This window comes from Streptopelia decaocto (genome assembly GCF_964273445.1).
Source record: "Streptopelia decaocto genome assembly, chromosome: 1".
NCBI classification, from domain to species: Eukaryota; Metazoa; Chordata; class Aves; order Columbiformes; family Columbidae; genus Streptopelia; species Streptopelia decaocto.
This window is the reverse complement of record NC_138663.1, coordinates 148484156-148496799: the sequence shown is the minus strand read 5'-3', so window position 1 is coordinate 148496799 and position 12644 is coordinate 148484156. Positions and strand designations below refer to the sequence as shown.

The 12644-nt window shown below is 41.8% G+C and overlaps 1 protein-coding gene across 1 annotated transcript in view; it reads right to left on the bottom strand.

Annotated features, from left to right (window-relative positions):
• SH3RF3 (SH3 domain containing ring finger 3) overlaps positions 1 to 12644 on the bottom strand; it is a 254882-nt gene that overhangs the window by 43413 nt on the left and 198825 nt on the right. The window contains exons 5-6 of the mRNA XM_082043534.1: positions 5182 to 5282; positions 1756 to 1926 (exon numbers count right to left, since the gene is read on the bottom strand). Coding sequence (XP_081899660.1) covers positions 1756 to 1926; positions 5182 to 5282 — 272 coding nt within the window. The remainder of the gene's footprint in view (positions 1 to 1755; positions 1927 to 5181; positions 5283 to 12644) is intronic.

The following is a 12644-nucleotide window of genomic DNA, read 5'->3' as shown; positions in this document are numbered from 1 at the left end:
AGCAGCAAATTTCAGCTGGAGCTGGCTTGGCCATCTGCACTAGAGTGAGTCTGCCAGAAAAGCACTTCTAATAGTCTACTGAAAGCTGCGTTCAGGCAAACATGCACACTGACAGGTACAGAAACTATCTGTGGCTCCCACAGAGCTGGGTAGATGCTGGATGTGGCAAATTTTCTCTGCTGCCGTGTGTCTGTCTCTCCATCTAAAAGGTCTTGTTCTTTTTCCACTGTGCTTTGCTCACACATGTGATTTGGCAGCTTATAAATCTATTTCAGTGTTATTAAATTCATGGACAACTTCTCTTTCTTGGGTTTTGTAGGGAGTGGCAGAAAAACATGCATTAATCTAATCCCCTGCTTTGCTGTCAAAAGGGAACAAAGTAAGTTGAAAGTGCAGCAAATAGGAGATTTTGTTGCTATCACATTTTTCTTGCTGTTCTCACTGAGTGTGATTTACACAGGAACTTATTAGCTCACAGGATCGTAAATATAATCATAAAGCTGCTTTTGGGCTTTGTGGAAAGCACTTTTGCCCTTTAGCACTTCTCTCTGTCTTGTTCGAGCTGTGACATGCTGCATTTAATAAAGTCTTGCTGATTCAGATCACCAACACTTCAGCACAAATTTCTTTACTAATTAAGAGCTGAAGAGGCAAGAAGTGAAGGCAGCCAAGGGGCTCTATAAAATCAGATAAATACATTTAGGTTGATGAACAGTGAAGACCCCAAGAATTAACATGGGATTTTTTTTTACTGAAATGCAATATTAGGACTGTCAGCAGGCTTAGTTATTGTCTTCTAATCTGCTCTCAACTTTTGGTCTTGCTCAGACCACATATTACAAATTTGACACAAACTGAAAATGGAACAAACCTGCATCAATTTTTCCAGATCAACACTTTCTGAGTTGTGAGGTGCCTTTCTCTGGGGAGGAGTGAAAGATGGTGGAGACTGTGTGCATGTGGGAGGAGAGACTGAGAGCACATGAGGAGGAGTGAATTCCATTTGCAAACCCAGGGTTGCTTTAAAGGAGTTATGGGTGTACACATGGCAACATTCACCTGCAAGGAGCACATAGTGCAAAACAGTCTGGGACACACTGATGAACTTTCTCCTCAGCTTGCAGACTATTTCAGAGTGGGCTATAGATCAGAAACATCCTTCGATTTGGTGTTGTCCAATAACAAACTCAGAGAAATGGCTTTCCTTCCCCCAAATGCTATTCTTTCCTCTTCTGCTCTTCTGCAACTGAGACAGAGGTAGCTAAAATCCAGCCATTTACTGAACTCTCCTACCGCTTCTGAATTTTAATGGTTCAAACATTGGTTCTGATCCAAATGATCCAAGTCCTTTGATTTAAGAAAAACAAAATCTACAAGACGAGCTACTGAAAAGCAAGACAAGAGAATTCCTTATTTTGTTTATCCCCATTACATGTCCAGTAGTTTTATAACAATAAAAAAATCATTAGCCAATAGGTTTTTAATGACTGTAAAACTTTTACAGTCGTAAAACCCATCAAACTTTTACAATCATAAAACCCATCAGACTTTTTAAAGTCAGAGGTTGTAAGTGCCATCTTCTAACATGGCTAGTGAGGTCTTCTGAGAACATGGATAACTCCAATGCCACAACCATAAAATTTCATTACCCAAGTCTGCAATGCCAACAGAAAATTTCTGTTTTTAGCATCCTCCAGGTTCAGAATCCCTCCCAGTCCCAGCTCAGGCATATCCACCTTGGCCAGTGGTCCTCACCTGGAAACAGGAGTCACGTAGTTGCCTGGGAAGACGCCGGACATTCCACTCCTCAGAGACGTCCCCTTGAACCAGCCGTCCTGGCACTTCTCAATGACCCGGTACATCTCACCTTTGCGGAGCTCCAGCTCGTCATTCTTCTGAGGCTTGTAGGCGTACAGGGCTAGGTAGCTGCAGGAGGAGATCACACCAGAAGAAAGCACACAGCTGAGGTCAACTACTGTCTGTCCCACTTTGACTCCAACCCACAGAACAGAAAGCGAGCAGAAACACTGCTCAGAAATGGTGGTTTAAAAAGGACACCATCACAGTACACCAAACACAGAGCGACAGAGACAAGGTCAACTGGATGCTAAGAAAATACAGGAATAACTAACCAGATTAAAGTCAGGAGGTAATTTAGAAATTATTACGACACACTTCTTGCCAGGGCATAACCAAAGCAAAACACTGCCACAAAGCAGGACTGACTCTAAGAATTTAGCAGCAGTTTCACAAGGACAAGGCAATTACCGAGCCAGAGTAACCAGGATGTGAATGGGAAGGCTTTTCATAGAGAGATCCTTGTTGAAAAATTAAGAATGATTGCTTGCACTTTGGGCAATAATGGAAACTTGGGATAGGATAGCAAGAATGCACACACAGAACACCATTTCTTTGTAAATTTTTTTTTTTTTTTTGTACTGTCACCTTTCTACAAATGCAAAGAAGGGATCTCTGGTAATTCTAGATCAAGGTTGTACCTTTTTGTGTGTGTGTGTGTGTGTGTGTGTTTATTTTGTTGTTGTTGTTTCATTTGTTTGTTTGTTTTAAAAATACGTTTATTTTTTATTTGTGCTTTACAGGAAGTGCAGGGATATTAGAACAAATGGTGAAACACTTACAGAAAGCGCATTTACACTACAAAGTGCAGCAGAATGCTCTTTGGCTCGGGGGTGGATGAGAAGAGGCTTGCTGCCCACCTTAGAGCAGTGAACTAGAGAAATAATGAAAACTATAACCATTGTGATTGTAGACTTGTAGCCAATAAAGATGATACATAGCTTTTTACTTGTGCTCTCCAGGAAATACAACTGAGGAATAAATCCTGTTAGTTTTTCTGATTCTACTCTTTTATGGTACCAGTAGATTTCTTTATTTTTATTCTGAAGGCAGTAAATAAACAGCAGTAATGAGCAGAATATGAAATATTCGGTAACACATCCTTGGGGCATGCTTAGGCTGATGTGCATGATCACATTTACCATGTGCATAGGGTACAAAGACCTAATCAGAAACAGTATTTCATAAGTCAACAGATGGGAGAAACCATCCTGCACATCCTTTGCTTAGCTTATATAATCAGGTGATCCTGTGCAGGTCTGTAGCTGTTCTCCTGGTGGGAAGCATAAGGCTACTTATGAACTGAATAACATTAAAATGCATCACCCTGACATGAAATAAGGTTGCATGCTTCAGTGCTGATTCTTCAGGACAGTGCTCTGCTAAGCCATAACAAAAAGTGCCAAAATTGTATCACTTGAGGAAGCAGGAAGTGTGGCTCTGACTACTTTTTAAGTTACTGCTTACACAGGGCTGATATTCAGAAGCTATGTGTAAAGCAGGGAGTCAAGGACAGGGCATTTTAGATAGACTTGCTTAGCTCTTTCCTCAAGGGACTACAGGTAATAATGCAATTTACTGGTTGAGACACTGGAAGAAGGTGCAAAGAAAATTACCCTGAGTGGATCTTTCCCTTACAGCTATCTCCAGCTCTCCTACTAGTTTCTTTCTGTTCCTTCCTACAAATTCCCCCAACTCAGCCTCCAGTATGCCTGAACAAACAATATCACAGAGGCCAGAGCACCTTCCAGAGAGGGTATCAAAACCCTTGCGAAGACTGAACGAAGGTGTACAACAGCCCAGCCTGGACTCCATGATAAAACCGAGCGATCTCTGTATTGCTAAACTGATGCAAACTTGTATGTGAGAACCACACAGTGTGACCCTGGGACGATGGAGGTGATCAGTGAAATATTGCAAAATGTAATAGCAAGTTATTCCAGGCTATGTGAAACAGTGAGGCTAAGGGTTAGGGAACAGGACCTAGAAGAAGCCAAAATGTTTACAAAAAGTTCCCTAAAAAAGGCCTAAGGGAGAAGGTAGCTCGTGTTCTTGGCCTTGGGGAGCTGCCTCTGTCTCTACTTATAATGCAGAAGCCCCAGGGCTCTGTCTAGTGTTGTGCATCCACAGTTCTGCTACAACTTTCAGATAATGCTTCCTCTTTGACTGGAACTTGGCTCGCAAATGCAAAATGACAGACTGGATTACGAGGCTGCTTCACCAGGGAGATGACAGGCGAAGCATGGGAGGGAGAAGGGGCGGCTTGCTGAGGCATGGAGGCAGAGACATTGCCAGAGAACTGGAAAATGTCCTGATTCAGCAACTAAATATTGGAAATACTGCCAGTTACTTCTTCCTAGCCTGGGCAACGTTTGAAGTAAACTTGTAGCCCGCTATGTGCCACACAGGCTGCACAGGGTGATCACAGGGTGATGATCAGACCTCTCTGTGGGGCAGTGATGTGTGGTGCCCCTCAGCTATGAAGATCTCACCTTAGTAGCCAAGAACAAATTTGTTTTGTTTCTGTTCCAACTCCTCTATTTTCCTTAAAGCAGGTTTGTGATGTTATTTTAGGATTTTGTTTGTGTATTCAGATATTGTTTTACCCATATCACAAACCCCTAAAATACTGATGTGCATATGTGTGTGTGCCTATACAGTTCTGCTGCTTTCACAAGGTATAGGTGATGAGAGGAAAGGGTTCAGTAGTTTAACTAGACAGGTACCAGATCAACCAACCAGGCTAGAAGAGATTTCTTTTGATGAAGTCTACTCTTTTTCTTCTACATCTAGTCAACCTTCTGTTATTCTACATTCTATTTAATAAGCCCATATGCCCATGATATGAAGTTCATTCATTGCATTTTTATGGCACTGAAAAAATGCAATTGAGTTATTTTTTCTGGTTAATGATGAATGTATCAGATGTTTCATCGCAAGGGACTACACCGTTTTAAGAGCTTTAAATGAAGGAAGAGGATTTTATCTAGCTAAGAGGCATTCTGTTCGTTCCACAGTGATGCGTACAGATGTAATAAATATACCTGGAGTCTAAAAGGGTTCACAGAGAAAGGGGGAAGTCTTGCCTTTCTTTATTCATTTTTCAATTTCAGCAGAGGCTGGGTCATGTATGAAATGGCGATCTCCCTCAGAATGTTCCTGAGATGAGAGTCAGGCTTCCAGATTTCGAACACACACACACACACACACACACACACACACACACACACACACACACGCACGCACACGCACACGCACACGCACACGCACACGCACACACAATTGGAAAGAAAGGGTATGGAGTGACTGAGATGAGCTGCTTACATATTGAGGGGGAGCTGCACCTTCGGTGGTGTTCCCTGATCTCCAATTATTGCACTTGTCCTGGGACCAGCTACTGTGGCTGCTCCAATTGAAGAGGAATCCTGAATGTACACAAAGAAGAACATACAAAGATTAACATGAAGTCTACCGTTTCCTGAAGTGCTACGAGGTGAAGGCACAGAAGAAAAAAATCACATCTTTATTCAATTCCCAGACTTTCTAACTTCATGGTACTGCATTAAAAAAGACATATTTTAGCTTTCCACATTCCAAAAATACATTTCTGATGTAAGGGATATTAGGTTATTAACAGCATTTCCATGTACCTGTCAGAGAAATTCAGTTGTACCTTGCATGCAGATCTTAAAAGCTTTAGAATGCAAAACTACTTGACTGCTTTGTAAAATCAGCTCAACATGTACATCTCTGCAATCGTACTTGCTTTTTTAAAGGTAACCCTTTGCCTTCAAAAGCTTGTTTTAAAATTTTTATTCTTTTGGTTAATGGTTACCGATCTGTGGACAAGATACTATTAAATTCTCAAAATGTAGTCTCATTTCTGTATACTGTTTTTATACTGAATATTCTCCTCCTTAAGAAAAAGGTGACAACACAACCCAAAACAGAGTACCTCTGAATGGAGAAAGTAGGAGTCCACTTCACTTTGACCACAGCAAATAAATCCTTGCTCTTATACGGAGAACAGGGCAGATCTTTTTCAGCTATTAATATTGAAAGGCCATTCTAAACGTAATTGTTCATTTTTCAAAGCCTAGTGCTCAGCAGAAGTATGCAGGGCAAACTCTTTTAAGTTGTCTCACCAAAGTCCCCATTTATCTATGCCAAAAAGGAATCCTGACTGGAAACTTCTCCTGAAGTAATGTGAATGTCTGTAGCAACAGATTTTGCTGCAAAGACAGGGCAGAGCTGGGCTCATGAGACTTGTAATGGTTGTGCTGGTTTGACTGAAAGAGAGTTAATTTTCTTCATGCAGTTAGAAACATTTATTTTTCATAGCTAGCATGGTCATTGTTTGGATTTAGTTTGAGAACAAGAAGATAACACCCCGGGAAAAAGTTAAACTTTTAAACAGTTGTATGGGAGCCAAGGACATTCTGAGTGCTCTGCCCACAGGTGTGAGGCAGCTGGGAATTGGGGCATGGATGGGGCAGAACTTGGCTGACATCCAGACTGATCAATAAGAATATCCCATGTCATTAGCACCATGTTTCATATTTAAGGAGAGTCAGGATCTTCCAGCTAGTTGGGAGTTGGGACAGACAGGGATGGAGACCTGTCCTGGTTCTGCTCCATTTCAGTGGAGTCCTGTTTGGGAGTTTCTTTAGTTCAGCCTTTTGCCATCCTGCTGTTTTGCAGAGGACTCTGGGCCTTTCTGCTGTTTTTCACTCTTCTCTCTCTGGGTTCTGCTGTTTGGGACCAGGTGCTGCTGCCTGGGACTGGCTGCTCGGTGTGGACGGAGCTCGTGAGGAATTGCACTGAGTATCTTTTATTTGATATTCTATTTCCATTTTATACATATTACTATCAGTGGCAGTATATTAGTTTTATATTGTTATTTTATTAAAATGTGTTTATTTCAGTCCACAAGTTTATCCCTTCCCTTTTGATTCTCTCCCCTATTTGGGGCTGGGAGGGGGGGAGTGAGTGAGTGGGTATCATGGTTATATTGCTAGCTCAGGTTAAACCACAACAATGGTTCACTTGAGAAAAAGACTTTATTAGTAAGTCTAACCAAATGCTGTATGCACGTCCATATGCAGAATGGCTCTACAAAGTAGGATCCAAAGTTTATGCAGAAATTGCAGGTTCAGACAGAGCCTGTTACATACAACAAAGATTTTGAGCAGTTCACAGACCTCCAGTGCAGCTTTTCTGTTTCCAAATGCTATCTTAACAAATAGTAAATATTGTTTTATTTTGGGAACAGAAACACAGGGACAATTTTTGCACTTACAAATGACACTGAATTAAACCAAGACACATATTGCAACTTAATTAATGGATTTCAAGGTCATCTCATTCCGAAGAAGCCCACATAATTATTACAGTGTCATGTCTTGATATTGCACTGCTAATCTATATTGCTTTGCTGTGTATTAACACAATATCATTGGGAAATCATGCAGCAAAGGATGAAGACACTGCTCTGTGATTCCATCCATAGCTTTTGGCAACAAGCAGCAAGCTGCCTCCTCTCTCACCGACATCTATGCTCAATCATGAAGTTGTAGTGACAAGTATATCTCCTTTTTCTCATTATTTCCTCTCACTTTTTGGCTGCTTGCTCAAACAAGGAAGGTTCCCGGCAGCTCTTAGTTCTATGTGTAAAAGTAAGCATTCTTTCCAGTTCTGTGACTAAGGCTTAATTAATCCTGCCTGTCACATCAGCGAGATAATATCAACTTACAGAAAAAAAACACCAGCCCACGCAAAAAATGTAGGGATAGTTGGGGAATGCTCCTTCATTTGTTATTTTGAGCTGGTTAATGGCATTAGGGATTGTAGAAGATACTGGGCAGGGAGCCCTGGCAGCTGCCTCATGCAAAAGGTAAGTGAGAAATCGTCTACTTCAAACTTTTCCATGTTGTGCCACCAGTATATGCCTGCTCTGAGCTAGAGAAAGTGTCTCCAACAAAACAGATTGGTGCCCACCCTTTTCTTGTAGCACGAAACACTTTGTTTTTTACCTCATGAAAAAACAGAGCTGAGTGAACAGCCTCAGGGTTCAACTGTAAAGGCAGGGAAGATCACAGCAGTGTAAGACCAGTGCTATCCTTCCTTGGCTCCTACGATCCTCTCTTGGCACACCTGGGTGAAGGCAGAGCTCGCAAGAGGTGCTGCTACCCCAGCCAGGACTGCCCAGCGCTGGTACCCTGGGCTAAGCCAGCCCAACTCTGCAGAGAGATGAGCTCAAGCCTGGAAAGCTGCGCAGCTGTATGAGCATCATCTGTTTGTCTGTTTGCACTGACAGTGGTGGCTTCAGCATCTTCTGTATTACTGGAATCATGAGCCCAAGTACTTTCTATGTCATGTTATGTTTGTGCTAACATATCAGTCCTAGCGATTAAGATGTCATGTAATTGTTATTCACTGTTGCTGGATGACAATGTTGCTTTCTTCCCTTGAATAATCCCAAAGAAATCTCCATAGTTCAGTATGTTCTCAATCCCCCTGACATTCAGCTTCTTGCCTGCGGCCTGTTACTTTAATATTGCTGCATCTGCTGCCAGTTTGGACCCTACAGACCATTCATTTTTGCCACATTGCACAGCCTAGTATGATATGCATCTGAACTCTAAATCAGTGCCTGCTTCCTGATTGCACTCCAGTTTTTCTTTAGCTGCTCTCCCATGCAGGCTTTAACACGATGGTGTACTTGGCAGTCTGCCTATGACCCCACTTTTCATCATCAGGTTTTACTCCACAGGACCCACCAGCCTTCCACAGCATTGAATTCAGCTCCTCCATTCACATCTTGGCATTTACTTTCACACAAGTATTCTGCTCTGCAGCTTCATTCGCCTCTGTGCTCCTTGACGAATTCTCTCGGTGGCTGCCTGATTGCTGCTATGCATCTGAATGTTCACCAGCTTTGCATTTAAAGTACAGTCACTGACAGAGTCGATGAAGGCTTTGTAAGGCTTCTCTTTCAAGATCCTGTTCTCTCTCTTATGTATCACTAATTAGCTTACATTATAAGATACAATATTGCTAGATTATTTTGCAAGATAATATTTGCAATAACTTTTTGAAGAGACTGAAATTTTGGGAAAGAATAATATTCTATTTCTTCCTACTTCTGATTACCTTTGTTGGAAGTTTACCTTTCCACTTGTCATTCCTACTATTTAATGTGGGCCTCCCCAGCTACTGGCAATGCTAATAATCCCCCCAGAGAACACAGCAGGCCTTTCTCCATCACAGCTGCTAGCAGGGCTTAGTTTGTTTTCCTACTTTATTTAGCCCTGGAGACAGGTTGTACTTTTGCTATTGTGATCTAAGGAACAAGGTGCTAAACATGTCCTCGTTTCCTCTTCATCTGCTCAAGGGAATGGGAATCGGAGAATCTGAGTTTTTTGTTCTCTGCTTTGATACTGTTCGGGAGGCCTGTGTGTCACTTCTCTCCTTTCTGATGGCATGTCCCTGTGGGATCCACCTTTCTGTGTCACTGGGCACGCAAATACAGCCACACACAGGCGTTACACAGGGAGAGCCCAAATGCTGCAGCATTTGCATCTTAATCCTTCTTCCACCTCTGCTACTCACCATTGCTAAGCCTTACTGAGGAGGGGATGTCTTTGACAACCAGGTTTTCATGAAGCACGTGGGCACCTAGTAATAAAAACAGGCACCTTGCAGAGTTTTCTCAGGGAGGCACTGAGAAGTACTTCACAGTCTGACTCCCATGGATTTCTTGCAATCTAAGTAATAAGAGTCACTTCTGAAAATGCCATTTGGTGCCCCTCTGTATCCTTATGAGTTTATAATGCCTTTAAACATTTGGCCATTGAGTTTTCAAATGTGACCTGCTGGGTAATTACACTGTAGCACATCTCCTGATTAGGAGGTCATTTACTCTAATGGTGATGTGCAGTTTTCTGAACTAGACACTGCCAACTCTCATCCCATTTACTTAGGCCACTAAACAGCCAAATCCGACTTCTTCATGCTCCCACTCCAATCTGGCATCCTCCAAGCACCACTTATCACTGCCGATGTTTTCAGTTCAGCAGCAACAGCTCTTCTTTTCCAAGGGACAATACAGTCCCAGTTGCCAGCCAGCAGGGACAAGCAGCTGCGCAAAGGCTTGCTGAAGATCACCTCTGGACACCTCTGCACTAATTCCTGCTTTTTCATGCCCATTAGTAACACAGCAACATCACCTGTACTGTGGAAGGCTAAATCTTGAGTAAAACTCCTGGTCTATACACATGGGCACAACGATGCTGTGTGACAGATCTCTTGCTCCCAGCTCATGCTGTGTTGCTTGTTTTTACCACCAGCTGTTCTGTAGAAGTAGGTGAGTATGTACCCATGGGCTGGATAATAATATGAAAGGACTGTGTGTCTTTAAACACAACAGCCTCCTTATGACCATTGAAATATAACCTCCCCCTCAGCTCAAGCTAATGTCTTATAGAAACTCATGCCTTGAGTTCTCCTCAGAAATTGTTTTTCTCCCAGTTTCCATGTTGGCTGTTACAAGAAGACTTTATACAAGGGTCAAGAATGAAGAAAGACTCCGCACAAAGGTGCCATGGCGCTTGGCTAAACTTGCTGTAGTCCTAGAAGCAGTGTGGACTCCTTTGGAGAAAAACAGCAGTGGAGCACAGGGTCTCTGCTCTCAGTCCCCACAAAGCATTTCCAACGCTGTTTTTAGATGCTTAAGCGAGTCACAGCACCAGGTACCATCCCGGTGTCCTGCAAAACTAGGAAAGCTAAAGCTAGCTGACAGTAATGAACCTTGCAGACAACTGTCCAGCCTGAGAGTCAGCGTCTCCTGGTGAGAACAAACAATCTGATGTCCTCAGAAGTCACCACAACATGTCTAAGCTCAAATGAATCTCATTCCTCCTACAATTGATAAATATTATTTGCAAGAGAACTCCAGGAGCATCAAAACAAATTGCAGCCAAATGTATACGTAATGTTATATTTCTATTACAGTTTATAGCATGTACTCTCGGGTAAATAATTCACTGCTGAGATGTTGCTGCCTCTTGTGTTAGCTCTGACATATATTTAAAAGCAAACAGCCTGGCAAAACATTACTGACAAGCCCCCAGAGACCAGGAAATTAAAGGTAATAACTACTCATCTGGGCTGAAACTTCCTCTCAAATTCATTCTGTTTCCCTCTTCCCATCTATGCCTCTATGAAAACATAAGGACTGGTAGTCTGAACTTCCAGCATAAACTTTTTCTCTCCCTTTCAGATTTACTTTAGATTTCCAGCAGTACTTTAAGGCTTTGTTTGTGGTTTAATTTGAGAAGGCATGGTGCCTGCAGGGATTAGTGAAGTGCCTTGCAAAAGCACAGGATTCAGTCTTGGAGGGGAATAGAAGTCACAAAGACAGTGATAAAACTAGGAACAGAGTACAGTGATATTGCAGGTTGCAGCAGCCTTCACGGAAAAATAGTTGCTGCTGCTATCAGACAAATGTTCTTATCATCTAGAAAATCACCAACCAGAAATCTCTATTTTGACTTCAAAGCAAATCCAGCACTGTCTCACCACAGGGCACTTATCACATTCATTAATTCAGAGGAAAATTTCTTTTAATGTCTTGAATGCATATTTACAGCTTACTTTAAATTTCTCTTTAATATTACTTTAAAATAAGGAAAAAAAAACCACTCAGACATTCAACTCACATAGTTGATGTATCGTCCTCTGGAAACATCACAAAAAATAGACTAATGGCCTTTAAGATTCCCGTGACTCTTTTCTCTAATTTGCTAACTCCGTAAAACAATGACTGTGGCAATCACTCCAGGCCTTAATGTTCCTAGAAATAATGTATTAGCACTTAATGCATGGTAGTGCCACCAAGTATTGATGAGAAGTGTTACACGCAAGATCAAATAGCCTCATCAAATGCTAATTACCAAAGCAGGAGATGAAACGGACTTACCAATTCTAAAGTAAGACTCTTTCTTCCATAATGGTATGTGTGTAAAAAACAAACAAATGCGCATGATAACAGCTGCAGCTGCATAAATAGCTGCATAAGTACTCAGTTCCTTCCTGCAAAAAGTGGAGCTAAATTTATATGATTTAGCATTTACTGAGGGGTTCTTACAACCTGTAAATATCTGCAGCCGTAGATGAAAGTGAGGTAGAATATTATGCCAGAGTGTTCTAACACCATGTTGGCCCTGATTATTTTTTGGCTTATAGGAGACCAAAAACTCCAGACAATGCCTTCTGTGGATAGCTCATGGAGCTATGCAGAGAGCTGGAGAAGTCATGTGAATGCATTTCCTGAGCTTCCATTTCCCCTCTCCTGCAATCTAAGGACGGCTGCAAGTTGGAAGAAAAAGCAAACAAATATTTTTTGCCATCTTCTTCCACATGTTCAGCTAACATTATCATCCATAAAGCGCTGTTTATTCTGGTTTGCAGCTTCTCAGTTCCCCTAAATGAGGACTAATTAAACATCATGTGGATGGGCATCGTGAGAATTATATTTTATTCAGCCTTGTTTCTCTCTCAGCACTGAGCACCAGTGTCTAGCTCTCCACCACAAGGTTTTAAATGATTTTATAGTAAACAGTTTCTTCAAATTCTGCGATCAAAGAACATGAAAAATCAAACACAGAGAGACAGGAAAGTTTAAAGTGAAAGCTTGACCTCTAAAAGAGGTTAATTTAATCCCATGTTGATAATTACCTTTTTGATAAGTGCACAACAAACTCATTGGCATCCCGTGCAATGCCTCC